We start from the raw sequence: 17,727 nt of genomic DNA, 5'->3' as shown, positions 1-17,727 counted from the left end.
CAAGCGGATTGTTTCTGAGCTATGATGCTTCGTAGTAAGTAATAAATGGGAATTAATTAAAATATTAAAAATCGATTTCAAAATCGTTAAAATCAATTAAATTTCTATATAGACGGTAATAGTATAATGATAATGTTTACTAAATAAACAGCAAACTATACTAAAAGTGACAAAGAATATTTTTATTCAATACGATTTTTTCACGTACATATATGCTATCATTAATGACAGTCACAGTGGTATGTTTATATGCAAAACAAACCAAATATATATGCGATACTAAATATATATGCTTAGTAATAATAATTTCAGAACAGCAAAAAAAAATCATTGGATTACATATGTTATTAAATGTAGGCGAGTTCTAGTCGACTGTATAAGGTGAGGTAAATAACGTCACTATTGAAACTATGAAGAGTTAAAAAAAAATAGGTTTAAATAAAAAAAATATTCAACTAATAACATTAAAACGAATGTATGTTTGTCTTCTCAATATACAACAAACACAATATTGTTCAACTTAAAGTAAAATTCTAATAGTAGTAACAAAGTTATGTATAACCTTTAATTGGAACCACTTCAATTTCACCTCGTAATCCTTGGATCCAACTTAGACGCAAAGCGCAACGAGCGATTCCATCAGTCGAGAGTTATGACTGTAATTGGTTTTGACACAGCCTTGTTGATACAGTAAAATGACTGCACAAGGCATGGAAATATTAAGTACTAATGTCACTCGACTTCGATGCCAGTCATTTCTAAATTCATTATTCACATTCATGTCAATTCATAATTTATATTGGCATTAATTTTAGTTTAAAAGTGGAATATTGAAATATTCTAAATGTTTCGTTCAATTATTTGTGAAAAAGAACATCAAAATCCGGTCTGGATTTGCGTTTTTGTTAGAGAATCCGCCTCTCACCAGCTCGTTCAAAACATCAAGAGCTGTTGATCCGGACTTGATATAAATGAAGCTAAAACGGTCAAGGTCTAATGTGTGGATGTAAAAATTCTAGGCATTTTCTTCTAATAACTTACACTTTTTTTTCTGAACGAGAAAATGAATACCAAAGGTGTAATTTTTGTTTCGAATCAACTTCCGTCCGGGTCTTAGCGAGAAGCTAAAACCTTAGCATTTATTTTAATAGATCGGAAACAAAATGATGACAACGTTAGTAACATGATATATCTATTCCTCTTTTGTAATAAAATCAAAAAAGTTTTCACCCACTTACCATATAATAAGTGATTTTTTTAATCGTCAGTACTAAGGATCTCTTAATATCACGTTATAACAAAGACTGTGATTAACTGTACAATATGGTATTGAGCATAAATATTTATTTGCTAAGGGCGAAATTGTAAATAGGACACAGCGAACGTGACTCGTTGTATTGGAACGTGAGATATAAAATAAATGCTATTTGTGATAAACGCTGATGTCCAATATGAAATACTAACTTTTGTCCACAGTCTGGTACAAATGCTTTATTTCACATTGATAACGCAACAAGCTCTGATTTGAAGTTACTCATCTAATAACTATTTTTTAAAATCGGCATCCAACACAATCGCAATCATATAAATACTAGATATATTGATATTTTTGTTGGTTAGACGTAGATAATGATCTAACAGAAGATTCAATACCTATTTTTTATTTCCTCGTCAATATTTACAGAGGACATGGGTGGCAAAACCTTTATCAGGTGGATTTTTTTATTTATTCAGTCTTTATCATCCAAAATAGGAAGAAAAGTTGTACTTAATGCCAAAGCATTCTCTACCAGTCACTCTTAGGGGAAATAAAAGTTGTACAGAACAATAAGGCGGTATAAGAGAGATAAAATATAACTTAACCAAATACAATTATTAACTTATTATAACATAACCTGATCATTTTGAACTGTGTCAACAAATACTTCGTTAACGTTCTCTTGAAGATCAGTCTATTGGGAGAGATTACGCGAACTGTCAAATAATCCAAGAAGTAACTAGTGAGGGTATAGTAATCCGAGAAGTTAGTAAGAAATACAATACGAAGGAGTGAAAAGTGTGAGTCTTTATAGAACGGCGTTGTTTTCGTGAGAATAGGCTTATAACCGAACTTTTTTTTTAAATGCTGAGGAGAATGTGAGTCGTTTAGGATAGAGAATAACTGACTGAAATGTCTATAAAATAGCCTTCGAAGAAGATAGCCATATAAGCTGAGAACGATAATGAAATATGCACACGTATTTATGAAGGTCGATAAAAAGCGAATACAAGAGCTAAAAAGGCAACGGAACTTATATAGATTATTTTCGTAAATATTACAATATCACGCATTAGCATAATCAAGGAGAGATGGGATCAGTGATCGTTGTATAATAGCAAAGTTTTGGCTAGGATACGCAAAAATATTCTTGTTTCGTAATACCACAAAAGCAATCCCATGATAGAAATGACAAAGTAAGAAAAAAAAGGGAAACAAACCGCCCTGTAGAACAGCTCAAGCTAAATCTCACAAATCAGACATGGTATATCAAGGAATACAGCTCGTTGGCGAACACGAAGATAGGCAGGACATCAGTTTAATTCTTTTGAAGGAATATTTAAATGCGATATAAGCGCAGTAAGAAAACGAGTATTTTGGTCAACGTTGTTAAAAGCGTTGAAAAATTTCTAAGGACTAACACAGTCAAGCGGTCAACTTCCACGACATATACACCCTTAAGAAGCGCAGTAGTCTTGCTTCAGTATAGAAATGTTCCTTATTGCTGTAAATCTTTTGCTTATGACTAAGATATAAAATTTGATTTGCTATTGGGTTGTTTATATACTTATATATGTTATAAACAAGTTAGCTTATGATAGGACCTTTGAATAAATTGACGCGTAAAGAATATTAGGATTTGGAAATTAAATAAGAGAGCGATTCAATTGGTATATAAAAGAATTAAAAGTTCGTTGCGCTCTCACTAATCTAAAGAAACACAGCAATTCAACGTTAACTTTGTGTGTGTGTGTGTGTGTGTGTGTGTGTGTGTGTGTGTGTGCTAAACATTTGATTATAGTAGTCAGATCACGGTAGAACCATCTCACATGCTAGATTTATTCAACATACGTGAAATAAGTGATGCTCTCTCATATTTCATAAAACTATTTTCATATTTACAACTAAAGATGAAATGGAATTATATTTCAGAAAATTTTTATTTAGCTAACATTAATAGGGCTGTTACACACAAACACATATACTAAAGGTAACAGTTGCTACATTTCCGTTAAAGCAAACAATAATTTAATGTTAATTGCAACTTACAAATTATATATATTGCTTATAATATTACCTTATCTTACCACTGTCCTGTACAGACTTACAGTAGCAGTAGGCTAGCAAAAAATTAAATCATTTTACAGCAGTTTTTGATTTCTCTCAGCCTTTCGGCTGTGGCTTACGTTTATAAACAGCTAGTATTGCGAACTATAAATAATGGACCATAGATAAAAGCTGTCACTTTTTGGCATCTTTCTTATGTTTATAATATGTTTCACGTCTCGCTCTATATTTCCCTCGTTTTTAATCAGATCCGAGGTACCGGAAGTCGGAGCAGACTGGAAGGGATACACATCCGAAGCAGTGGGGAGAAAAACCGGATGTGCTACCGAAGTCCCAGAATAGGTGATCCGTTTTGTTTCTGCTGCATTTTGATGCAGTTGTTTGAATGTTGTTTTTTACAAAAATTCGTATTTTTTAGATGGTTAAGAAAAAACATTGACAAAACCTTTTAGTTATTACTTTGATTACCAGAATTCCCAACAAAGAAATTACCGAGTTATTTACTTACTTGGTAAATATTCTATAATTATTATTACAGCGTAAGAGAGAAATTTCTAATATCATATAAATCATAGTAATATTCAATCTATGCTTAAAGCGCCTCCGGATTGGACTATAATGATGGATAGATATGGGAAACGACTTAAAGTCCCAATCGATATGTGTGCGTCGGCGTCCAGACCAGACATATTTTTGTATTCGCGAATTTTTAACCTCGTTAATAGATCTAACGGTTCCTTGGGAAACCAACATGCTCAAAGACCATGCCACGAAAGTCAATAAGTATTACGAGCTCGCCAATTCACTGGGAAACGGTGGAAGTGGGAGCGAGAGGTATAATAGCTAAATTTCTCTACATCTTACTAACAGAATTGGGCCTGTAGAGAACTAATATAAATTCATTCTTGGAACGTACTTCGAAGGCAGCCCTAGTAGATTCTTTTCAAACTTGGTTAGGTAGGGAGAGGAGCTTGGACGGTGGAGGCGAGCGTTTAACGCGCGTTAGATAGGGGACCCTTAAACCTACACCTGGGTCCCAAGTCCCAGGCACTGTTGAAGCTCCTCTCTCTGCAACACGAATGACCCGGCATCCGCACTGTAAATCCATGGAATACTGAGAAATTACGTCTCTAGATGTTTATAAATCAAATTTTGGGCGTATTCGAAATTCGAGAGTAATCGGTAAATTAGTTCACTTAAATGGTACCCGCATCCTGTTATTACGAGATAAAATGGCAGCAATCAAATAGCTGTTTACATAATTATAAGCCAAGAAAGCTAACACTGGTCCACGTCCCACTTTAAACTCAGGTGTTAAATCTAAAATCAGTAGAAATAGCTTCGTATACGACACTCTATATTTAAATATCATTTTATTACAACAGACACATCCATTATATTAATAAGAGTATTATTTAAAATTTCTAATTTAAACATATCTTGTTTTCGTCCTCGTTTTTATAATGAATGTCGTTTTGGAACGGTTGTTAGTTTGTTAACTAGGGTGAGTTATAGTTAAGATTGTTTTTAAGTCTTAGATAATATCGTATTTATGGATCGGAAGCTATGGTGTTAAATAATAACAGGAGTAGTTTAACTTACACGAGACTACGTAACTATGGTGAGAATAAATATTTTTTAACATTATTGAATATTTCGCTTCCTTTTTATGTTATCATTACTAACCAGATGCGATCTTAAAGCGAAATGTATTAAAAAATGCACATATAATAAATTAATATTTTATTCTAGGTACTCTTTTTCGATATTACCTAACTAAAGACAGAGGTTTAATTAGTACAATGTCTGTATATTAAGGTCATAGATACGCACATTTTACTAATGAAAACGCCATTGCCTTCTTTGTTTAATAACATTATACTATAACGTAAAACGAGATTACTTTTGAATGGTGAGACGTTTAATATTAATAATTACAATATCATGTTAAAAATAAGTGTCACATAAAATAGGATAGGAATCTTTTGTATGTAAAATTTAAAAAAATAAATAAAAATTACCAAAATTCGCTGCTAAAAGGTTTCGCGTGCATGTTTCAGTTATTCATGAGATGCTGTGAAAGTTTACATAAAAACAGTCAAACTTTAGAAGCACTTATATATATGAGTTGGTAAATAAAAATTTGTTATACGAAATATATTGATTGTGATATACATGGCCGTGATGTGTGCTGGGGTTACACGTATAGATATCTAATGTCATAATAATGCCCACACGACAATCCCCGGTTTAAATTCCAATCCACTCCAAATTACAATCTGTACCCTCAAAGCCTGACCGGCTAGAACTCTGTGATGACGAACAAGTATTTATTCCCGCTCAGTTGCATTGTTTAAAGGCTATTTTATTTATAATTCGGTGATCCTTATTGTAGCGGTTATTAAAAAAATACGCCTTCAATTCTTTTATAGCAATTTAATTCATTTTCAAAAATGAAGTATCTCCTATTACAAAATCTACTGATTTATATAAAATTAAAATTTTCTTATATCACTGCTTGTATTGTAAATAGGTATTGTTAAGTAAGCTTGTATTGTAAGTAAGTTAATTCAACATCCGCTATTGCCTTTAAACGAATTTGAAATCAAACACGAAAAGCAATTAATATTCTTTGGATGTATATATATTCAGAAAGCAAAAATACGAGGTCCGAGTCTGGAGATCGCAACTTCAAAGGGAATTTCTTGAATACACAGATGATTTTATTCACGTTTTTGTGCTTTATACGAAGCAAAGCGTTCTGTAAGCGAATGTTGTTTTAATTTAAATATTATATTGATAAACGTGGAATTAAATCTTTGGTTTGCATTAAAATTACTTTATGCAGCTCATTGGTAAACCTATTTTTTTATGGAGAGAGAGAGAGAGAGATTGCTGATCAATAAACGAAACAGTGAAATAAATCGATTTTACGTTATACTAACAAAACTAAATTAAAGAACGTATAATTCAAAGTAAAATTTACTTCACATTTATTGTATTTACAATATGTAATTTATGCAATGCTTAATGAAATTTGTAGAATTCACAGTGACTTGATGAAACGAGAACGTAATGTACCATGGTAGTGGATATTGGCTATGTTCCAATAGTAATATTTAATCATGAGATAAGATGTCCGCACTTTATCCGGAATTAATGACCATGATCATTTTAATGTATGCTCTTTCGTTATCATTTCTAGCTTATACAGTGCTTCTAATAACATTTATCTTATATCAAAATTCAAATAGAATAATTTTATGAAAAATTTACAGGCTCGTCAAGATTCGAACCTTCAGCCTTTGGGATATCGCATGCTAATCGTATTGCCGATTAAAATGTCGTGCCCTGAAAGGATTCCTTAATGAGGTTTTAATATATGAAAGTTGTTTTACATATAAAATAAATTAAAAATAAAATAGTTTTAAAATAATATGTAAAACATCTTAGCATTAATTGATTGCTTTGTATTAATTGATGGCATCCCCTTAAACATAAATAGGTTCAGTTGATAATGGCAACACTGTTCATACAGCCATCGTTATTGGTTCAAACGATAAACCACAAATAACCAAACATTCAGCTAAGTAATTGACCGCAAACCGTTATATCGCTCAGTGGCCAATCAGAAAAACAAACCTATTCTTAAACAGAATATATCTTGAACACATCAAACATTTGACGAAAATATTGTTACATTTAATACTATTCATATGTAATCATTGATAGTTTTATTGAAATCATTTTTTTTTTAATTTGTGAATGTTATTTTTATGAAGTCCGTCAAAAATTTTCTCTAATATATGCCATTGTTTTATCGAAAATCATTGAATTAATATTATTATTACGCTGTTTATCAAAAAAAAATATGTATTAAATCAGCGATTCATCTGTCCATAGCAAAATTTCAAATGTAAGTTCCAAGTATTTAAAAATTATTTTGCATTAAAAAATAATCAGTGGAAATTGTGATAAGTTCCGTCATGTTAAATTCATGAATATTTTAATGAAAACTTAACACGTCCCATCAAAACAACTCTCACAGCCCCTCGTTTATTGAAATATCTAAGCTGCTTACGGCAACCAAACGGCTACAGCTGAGCAAAAACGAAGTAAGTTTTAAAAGGATATATTTAAAAATTACACAAAAAAAACATTTTATATCAGAACGATGCTCCGAAATTCGAACATATCATACGGAGTATGTGTGACGAGCCAACATCACAAGCGTGTAAACTATAGACAATTCAGGCAGAAGGTATTGACCGAAAAGCCTGACGATTCTGATGGACGTGGACCCATACAAGTATACTACGTACCTTAGTACCAGCTTTCATCCTCTACCTAAATACTAACAGTTTTATCGCACAGTGACGACACGAATTCGAACTGAATGGAAGCGTAGAATAACTTTTATAATGTAATTGATTATATTTAAGTTAACGTTTATAATATGTCCAAATAAATATTTTTATGATTTATTATTTAAATGAAGACTAAAGTATTAATTGTTATAGAAGAAGCTGTACTAACTGACAACTTGAGAAAGTCGAACGAATTGGACTATAAAATATGTAAAATCGTATTTTCTTTAATTTTTTATATTTAAATTGTATAACGCTATTTTCGTTATAACTCCTACCGTATACAAAATTTATTTTTCAACTCAACAATACATCAACCCTTTGTACATATATTTTATTCAGATTCCACTTACGCAATGACCACATTTACAAAACAACAATGCTATACATACGCTCACTGTTGAAATATTGTCGCGTCTGCAAAGTTTCATTTTGATGTAAGACAGAGCACCGCTAAGTAAACTCGCCTGCCAAATTCCCTATTTTTTTTGCTCGTCGTTTGAAATCACGGAACAATAATATATCAAACCGCGAGCGGATATAGTTTGTGCGGTCGAGGTTTGAAAAATTATTTTAGAAACTCAAATTTTATTTACTATTTAAGGAAGATTTCTTTGCCTACGTATTTCCTTATATATACAAATATAGCAACTTATTCATGCATATATCCAACTAGTTCATAAAAGCCTAAAAAATATATCACTATTCCATACATGTTGACTATAAAAAAAATTACGTCATATTCACTCCATACATGATATAGGTAGGCTTTGAACCGGAAAGCACTCGCACGTTTCCAGTGATGTCTTTAGCGACGCCGTTATTATCCCATAACATCACGCCTGCTTACACTATCCCGTGTGTGATTCAGTAAACGAATTTCAGGGATACTGTGTGAAGGGAGATTACGAAAGTCCATTCAATTTTATTAAAGCTCGACGAGAGGACTCCTCGCTGTCAGTTTGTATACGTAGCGCCTTTTTTAATCATGAGCATCAACGGATCACTGACACATAGATAACAATTTTATAACAGGTACGATATTAAATCGCATGCCAAAATATGTACTGAATTTGTGTTGTTTTAGATCTACCAACATATCTAGTTCCTAATTGTGACTTCAGTCCAGACTGTTAAATTCTATTTCATTCAAAAGTCTATCCCGGATCGTGTCTCCTCCATTCTACAGGACACAGGCAGAATATACTGTGCACTTCTTTGCACGGATGAAGGCCATAATATAAAAAAAATATGTACTGTATTAGAATTTGAAGAAAATAAAAAAGATATATTCAAAATACATATAATGTAAAAAGTATTTTCTAACGGAGCAATTTGTTAATTTTTGTATTCTAAAAAATTTTCATTTATTGGTCGCGGTAACTCCACGCAATTTATAATCTAATTAAGTTATAAGAGACTATTATCAAGAGTGATAATCTTGACAAACGACGTCTAGACGAGACCAATCAGGCTCATACATAGTCCCAAATAAGTGAGCTATCAATACACTAATTACCGCTATAACATATAAAATGTTTAAGTAACACAAATTAATTTTTTAAATAAATTCTTATTATTATATTTAATTTTAAGATATTAGAAGACGATCGCCTTTATACAGCATGTGTTAAGAATAAAACGTTATTAGTTTTAAAATTTTTTTGGCTAACGTCCAACAGCCTTTGTTGACCTTTTAATTTTCAAATCATCCTGTATTTTAGTTATTCTCATGTTTGTATTTTACTTGACTGATAAATTAACTTAAACCTAGTTTTTAAAGCTAGCAATAAACATATTGTGTTTGCTAGTTTTGTCAGCGTCTATAAAAATACAAACATTAGTTATATCTTTATGTTTTAAACTTGATTTTATGATTCTTATTTTGTTTAATGAACAAATGAAAAAAATATATAAATAGTCTATACACCGATCGTTCTGAAATTTGCTTACAGTTATATATTTATCAATGGTTACTTCCAGAAAATATGTATTGAACCACGACGATGCGAAGTCAGTTATAGATAATAGACTTTACTTGGCATTAACTATACTATAATACTATACTTTCAGTAAGATATCCACAAGAATATATTTCTAACTATCTGAACAATCAAAACTACAAGTCCGAGTTCACTTGATTCAAAAATTCCACCATGAGAATGATCGATTGACGGGCACATGGTGTGTTCTCACATTTACAACTCAAACAGCCTTTGAGCTAAACGAATTGTTGATACACACCAGCTATTCATATGGTCTAGCGAACGGTCACTATTCGTAAACAATTTGTGGTTATTATAGAAAGTTAATCAATTATGAAAAACCTTAAAACTATTCCTCTCGTCAAGGATATATTAAAAAAAATATTCAAACTTCAAACGATGTTTATGAAATTGTACTTTTAGTTAACTGGGTATACCAAAACATGCAGTAATAATTTTGAACATGTACGCTATAAAATATATAGTTTTGAATTTAATTGAGAGCTTTTCCGTCTACCGGATATCAACGTTCATATTTGCGTGATAAACTTACACAGAATCATAGTTACATGGAATTTGGAATACAGCCAAAAGAAAATAGACATACGAGTAAATGAAACTGACGTGATGCCATCATATGATGTACCCATCAAAGGGTTTCGAGACTTAGAGCTGAGGCTTGTCTGTTATGGAATTTGTTGAATATTCCAGAGATTCTCTACAGCATACACGCCAAGGATATTCTGAAATCGGTCCCGTGGTTGACATACTCAAGGTCAGATTAGAAATACTTGACTTACGGCATCAGTGGCTTCATACCAATATTATCGCGACATACTAAACTTATATTATTTACTCTTTGTGTTTATTTTTAAATTTTTTAAAAGATTCTTATCTTCGCCCTGCATCTAAGACCACTCACGAGATATTAAAAACAAAGACCGAAGTCATTTTTGTCGACAATGCATGCTGAACTAAGCACATAATAAAAGATAGACAATAAAGTCTTTCGTAAGGGGAGATCTTAGAATTCTCGAGCTTCTTTGTTAGCCCATTTTTAGATAAATAATCCTATAAAAGAACAGATGAAAATTCTTTTAATTTAATTAAATTTACCAAGATTGGTGAACATAAAAGGTGAATTGGCTGTACGTGTTGTGTTGCAACTTAAAAGAAACTTAGTATCTTTCGTAACATAATTTATTGGAAAGATTTTTTTACGTCTAATTGGAAATTTTATTGTGCAGATAAAATACTTTGCATCTCCATATACCTAACACGATAATATCCAAATATTAAAATAGTGTTGGGTTCAAAGTGTTACTATAGTATATTAGAACATCAAAAAAATATGTTTCGGTATAAAAAAAATCGATGAGGATTAAATCTTGGAACTAATTTCGCAGACCTAGAACATAAACGAGTCACCAACATTTTAATAGGATTTCCACTGGAACTGCATGGCTTCCCGGCTAGATAAAGTTAGGCCACTCATGATTGGATTATAGTCTACCTGATTGGGAGGGGGGACGCGTTACACTTAACTTAACTATACTCATTAATTACAATAACCTAATATAAAACGGTCGTTTCAAAATAGAACTTTAATAGAAGTTATGAATGATTATATTTATTTAAACTGTTAAAAATATAGCGTAAAAAAATGTTGAAATGAAAATCTTTGTCTCGGTTGTTTGAGAAGCGCTATATAGTGAACTGTTGAGGTCTTTGGGAACGTTGGAGTGTAACCTACTTACAATATAAAAAGATCCCAGGTGGATCCTTTTACCGGAGAGGAACTCACTGGAACTGTATAATGGCCATAATGGAGAATAAATAAGTGCCAACTTTTATAACCATTCAAATTTATATCGCATTATTTTTAAAAAGTTAATTCATTTTTCATACATATTCTACTTTACATTGTGACGAATTTCACAGCTGTGTTGAAACATCTGGTGTTTAAGATCCATTGTTATTGTCATATGTCGTGAATGCCGTTTATTTTTCTAGAATATGTTTATATATACTTGCCATATATGTATATATCTAGTTTTTTAAAAAATTCCATCAATAATCCGCATAATGATGATGTTATAGAGAGCTTCGTGGAAGTCGTGCAGCTGTTAAAAGCTTTTTAAAGGTGTTATCACACGTAGCTCGCAGAGTACATACTAACATAGAGACGTTATGCTAAAACTCTATGCATGCGTTGAATCACTTTATAGAAATAGTACAAAAATTATTCACAATATTTTTATTTACAAAAAACGAATTAATATATTGGAAAAATGTTAACATAAAATTATTTTCTAAGATATATTATATCAGAGTTTTAATTTTTTTTTTTAATTATTATATATATACGAACTCCTTGAGAAATAACATATAGACGTACAACATTTAGATCTGTATCAAGGCGTATATCTTCGTAAAATAATAAGTCTAACTTGATCGGTGAAGTAAAATCTCTATTTAAATGTATGTGATTTAGATAATCATGAATTACAAAACAAATTGGCTCATAAAGTGTTATACCTTAATCAAATGAACAACAATGACTGTTCGTTAGTATGAACGTAAGCCGAGATTATTATAGCTTACTAACGTTTGATGTTTTGAACTTGTTTTTCCATCATAAAGATTTAAATCTAAAACGGTTTACAAGATCATAACTAATATGTGGGTCAAGAGCTATATATTTACTGGAAATGAATTAATATAAAGATTGATGAAATAGCATAGTATAGAATAGGTATATTGAAAAAAATTGTTTGATATGTTTAAGTAGTGATTGAGGAGAATGGAAATTTTATCATAAGCCCAGATAGTTCGGCAGTTAGTAATCAATGATCAAATTGATAAATATCTGTCGAATTGTCATCGTATTCGTTAGTATAATGGGTACGTTGAAATCAAACGTTCAGCATTCATGCTACGTACACACAGCCTCTCGACGATTCCCATTAATTCCAACACAAAGAGGTGGAATGGATGCAAACCATTTCATGTTGTCCAAAGTAGTGTTTTTAGAAGCATTTTGAATCTTAAAAACTATGTTTTTCGTATCCCATGCGTTTATTATTATTCTATAACTCGACGTTTCGGTTTGTTTATAGCGACCGTGATTACGAAGGCTTAAGGCTTTCATCTCGTCTCCCCGTGACCCCGGTTGCTGTAAAGGAATCGAAACGTCGGGATTATGTCGTTGTAAGAATACAAGACCTTAGTTTCATTGAAATGAGTACACGCGAAAATCTAAGCTATCTTTATTTTCAATCCCAGACGATTATCGATTTTTAAATAATATGAATATAAACTTAATGCTTGCTATGTTTGAATGTCTGTTTTGCAATGGTGTGGCTCACTGACCGAGGGCGTGTCGTTAATTGACATCAATTAGCCATTATCTAGAATCAATACCTACTTATCCTTTGTCTACAAAGCCGTTCTATAATAATTTTTAATTAACACTTTGATTTAAATTTCGTGTTGTTTGTGTTAATACATATATATTTTTAGTTATTAAGTACTTTTATATTAGTTACATTTAAATAAACTTGAATTTAAATATACAGGCAATTAATATATTATAGGATTTTGACGATGAAAGAAAATAATATATAAATCTATATATGTATATATATATATATATATTCTGAGAGTTAACTCGAACCTTTTTCCGACAATTGGAATAATATTTCTAAACGAATTCCATCGGCTACTTTACGGCGGCCGTTATCGTGGGAAGACGGGATGAAACTGAACAGAATAAGTAACCTAATCGAAATAAAAATCTTTTTGAAACACTCCTAGCAAACATCACAAAAACAGTTTCAACTTGTATATAAGCCGACGACGTTTCTCTTCATTAAGCAATCATGGACTTTTACTGCGCAAGTTACATTTGCCGTTAACTATGTTTTATACGGAGTAATAAAAACGGGGAAAACTATCTCCTATCTGATCTATTAACATCTTAAACTGCCTACTTTGGCATCGCTGTTTTTACTACAAAAATTTCTAAAAAATCAACTTATTATACGATTCATAAATACGAAAATCAATAAAAAATCATACTGACGCAAATAAGAATAGTTCAAACATTGGTATTGTCCTACAGAATACAATTATTAAAAAAATAGTCCTACAATACATCTGCACCGTTGTTTCTTATTTGGCAGCCAAATTGAATCATTTCGTCCTTAATATTTTGTATTTAGCACATAAAGTATGATATAAAGAATCTTAACTACATCGTAAGAATTGTTTGATTTTAACATATTGAGATAATTATTAATTATCTTAACACGGAACGATGAAATTTTTATACAAAACATAGAACGTAAATTTACTTTCAAATATGTGAAATTACTTTGCAAAAAATAAAAAGCCCTTACTTTGAAGTCATAAATCACAGACACTGCTATTAATTTCACGTTCATTTAATTATTTAAAAATCTAGATATTTTTAGGAAGACGTACATAATTCAAGTGGGTGCTGGACACGAGGCTATTAAAAGCATCGTGTTTTCAATTTACAAAATACTTTTCGCTTATTGATAAGAACTACTCATCAGCGAAATAATAAGAAAAACATGTTCTTTTATAAAACGTTGCTAAACCTTCTCAAGTACTATTAAAACGTGAAGAGTAACATTTCTAGAAAGTATGCAAGTATAAATATCTTATTTATTTTCTCCTCGCATCGAAAAAAATCCAATTTATTAATAAATACAAAATAAAATTTTACCGTGAGAGTGAGTTTAATCCAATATAATGAAGAAGTTATTATGTACACAAACTTTGTAGCATATTATATAATCTGTATTTACATAAAGACAGAGAAAAGGCAGAGTGAGAAATGAGATGGGATAAAAGTGAGAAATGAGAACCTCTTTATATTGAATTCGGTTGCAATGAACATACGTTTGAAGCTTCAAAGGACATACGAAAGCCAGATAGAGTTACTCGTAATGATTTTCTTCATGTAAATGCTTCTGTGTTAGTGAAATATTTATTGCAGTATCGAAACTGAGTCCTTTTAATTAATTTACTTGTCTTTTGTGTGAAATGTAAAATAAATTAAAGTGCTTTCGGAAATTAAATTAAAATGTAAATGTGCGTACGTGCTTTGTAAGAACAAACAATTCATTTTTTTGTTATCCCAACGTTTTTCGTTTTGTTTTAGAAATCCTCGATGTGTGCCTTTTATTTTCACTTCCTATCGTAAATAAAATATTCAGACTTCCCCACAAGGTAATTTGTTTTGCGTTACAAGGGTTTGAGGATATTGAAATTTTTGTTGCCCCATAGTTTATAATATAATGTATTTTTTAGATGAAACATATGTATAATAACATTAGTTATATGTCAATGACATTAAAATAATGCTTTTAGTCCATTTATAAAGGAATTTTTGACAGGTAAAAAAAAAATAGTCCTTACCATAAAGTCCGCCACAATGTGCAATCCAATTCCATAAACAGTTGTCATTATCACACCCATACCCACTTGACATCACTCGCTATCACAATTATCACTAAACAAAACACGAAAAGTCAATACTCTCCAAATTAAACCAAATCCCTTTTCACATTTTAACATCTGTAATATCAATTACAAATTTTTATAAGACGACTAACAATCGGCGGGATTGACTGACGTTTCATTTTTTTTTTATTATTATTTTATGTTAATATGAAATTGTTGACACTCAGACAGCCGACGCGGCCGACCGCTCGTACAGATATTCCGCGACTGAGTGAACGAATGAACCCGTACCTGTTATTTTTCGTGGGGGTGGCGCGTGCGTACAGGGATCGACGGCGTTCCAGCATTTTCAAATAATTACTCAGCTTTTCACTTATGTAATTAAGCTTTTTCACATTCAAATAAATCTGTTAATTGGTAATTGCAACGTATGCTGAACGTATTCGACATTAGCCAATCTTATATTAACGTTAAAAGAGAGACCTTTCCAGTTAAAACAATATATTTATACGTCTGGGCAATTCTAGCATACCAAAACGGCTCAGCCCTCTAGCGTTCTTAATACATCTCAACACATGGCGTTATGGCCGCCGGGCAAAAACGCGGGAAGGGTCACATATCCCTTTTTAGCAAGCTGCATGCGAACAAAGAATTCTATGTGCATCTTTAGGTAAGATTAGAAAGTCCTAGTACGAGTAAATTAATATACTTTTTTACATAACCGACAAATGTCCGGATATCTTTGTGTTGTGTTGTAAGTTTTTTCTTTTGATGATATATTTCACAACAAAAAAATAAAATAAAACCAAGGGGAAATAAAAAAATGTTTGCAAGTTTGCAATTAAAAACTTCTACAAAGATTTTGTGACGAAAAATTTTGTAACTGCAAAACTTACAATTGTAGCCAAAATATTAATGTTTTATTACATTCAATTTGGCGTCAGATTATTTTAATGTCTCTGTTTATGATAATAAACTCTACAGAGGTTTGATATCTTCGCAGAAGAATGAAAGTATTCCCTATCAAACATGTTTTTTTTTAATCTAATATCTCTTAACATCTCGCTACTTCATGTAATTAAGGAATAAAAACTACCCTCGTTCATTGAGTTTTGACCTATATTTCTGATAATTTTTTTTGTGTAGGATTCATATTATGTAGCGTTGATTGAGTATAAAGACAAAAGACTGCGCTTTTATTTCAAACCATAAACAATTGCGATCTTTTTAATTCTCTTCATAACTCTTACTTGATTCACATAAAAAATAAGAAAGTCATATATTTTAAATGCTTAAGATCAAAACGGGAAGTAACATCAAACGATGTAATGATAATTTTGCCATCTGAAACATATGTATTACTTATCAGACGTTTAATTTTAGTGAGAAAAGAACTTCGTAGTTAAGAAAGCATAATCGTCAGAGCAAACAATGCATGTGCCTTTTTTTTTATTTCTGCCAAATAATTTTTGTCACAGCTCGTTTAAATGAACATCGACTTAATTAAAAAAGCTTTTTAATAAACAAGATCGACAAACAAATTATATTATTGTTAATCACAAAATTTGCAACCTAAAAATAGTTCTCGCTAAAATCTTTTACTTTGATGTTCATTTTTTTAAACTGTTATCGTGTTCACAAAATAAATAAATTAATGTTTTATTGCATCTTAAATCTATGTATTAAAAACATACGATGAAAAGGAAATTATAATACAATTATTTTTCATTTTATAATGTCTAAAGCATAGCAACAGTTATATTCTGAAAGTTATAAATCAACCTCCCCAGCTTCAGGACGCTTATATTACCAGTATAAAAGAAATATTCAATTAATTTACTTACTTATTGACTTTAAAAATAGTTGGGGACCAATCCTTTTGTGTAGTTGAATATAAAAAAATAGTAATAATGTTTGATATATAGATAGGACAAACTGTTTGAAGAACACTTCTTTAGATTAACATTGACTGACCATAACTATTATTAACAGAGAGTCTAGACAGACCAGTCTTCATGCTTATATAAATTAAAATCAAAACCTAATTGTTTCTTACATTTTTTTTTTTTTAACTCTGGACATTATAAGTGGTATAATTATTAATAGACGATATAGCAAAAAAAATTTTTACCTACGAAATGTCATACGAATACCAACGAAAGAAAACACAAAGCCACTATCATGTGAGGTTAAACTCTCAATAAATTATGTAATAACAGCTGGAGCACTTCTTTTAACAAAAGCTGTATAGTCCATGAAGGCGGATTTGTCCTACAAAGCATTCTCGGACGATTAAAGAAAAATCTATAATATTTACGGCCACTCATTTAAATACCAATTAACAACTAAAACTACGTGGCACTGTGTATAAATTAATAAACATACACAATGCCACGTGTAAGTAATATGTTACACGAGTATTAAATGATTACACCGACAAAAACTAATATCAACTCCCAGGGGAAGTGTCGTGACGACATCATGGCGTACTCCGTTAAATGAATTGCCTTTTATAATTTTGCTGTAAACAAATTGGAGCTTGAAAAACCGGAAACAC

At 31.2% G+C, this 17,727-nt stretch overlaps 1 protein-coding gene across 2 annotated transcripts in view; it reads right to left on the bottom strand.

Moving 5' to 3' along the window:
* The window catches only part of LOC116765615 (uncharacterized), a 40,508-nt gene extending 25,079 nt beyond the window's left edge, over positions 1–15,429 (bottom strand). For both annotated transcript variants that reach the window (XM_032655159.2, XM_032655168.2), the window contains exon 1: positions 15,126–15,429. Coding sequence is in view for 1 of the 2 variants with exons in the window: in XM_032655168.2 (XP_032511059.2) it covers positions 15,126–15,198 (73 nt within the window). In the remaining variant the exon portion in view is untranslated. The remainder of the gene's footprint in view (positions 1–15,125) is intronic.
* Between the last annotated feature and the right edge of the window lie 2,298 nt (positions 15,430–17,727).

Source organism: Danaus plexippus, assembly GCF_018135715.1.
Source record: "Danaus plexippus chromosome 3 unlocalized genomic scaffold, MEX_DaPlex mxdp_34, whole genome shotgun sequence".
NCBI lineage: Eukaryota > Metazoa > Arthropoda > Insecta > Lepidoptera > Nymphalidae > Danaus > Danaus plexippus.
Note: the sequence above shows the minus strand (reverse complement) of the source record. Positions and strands in the feature narration are given on the sequence as shown.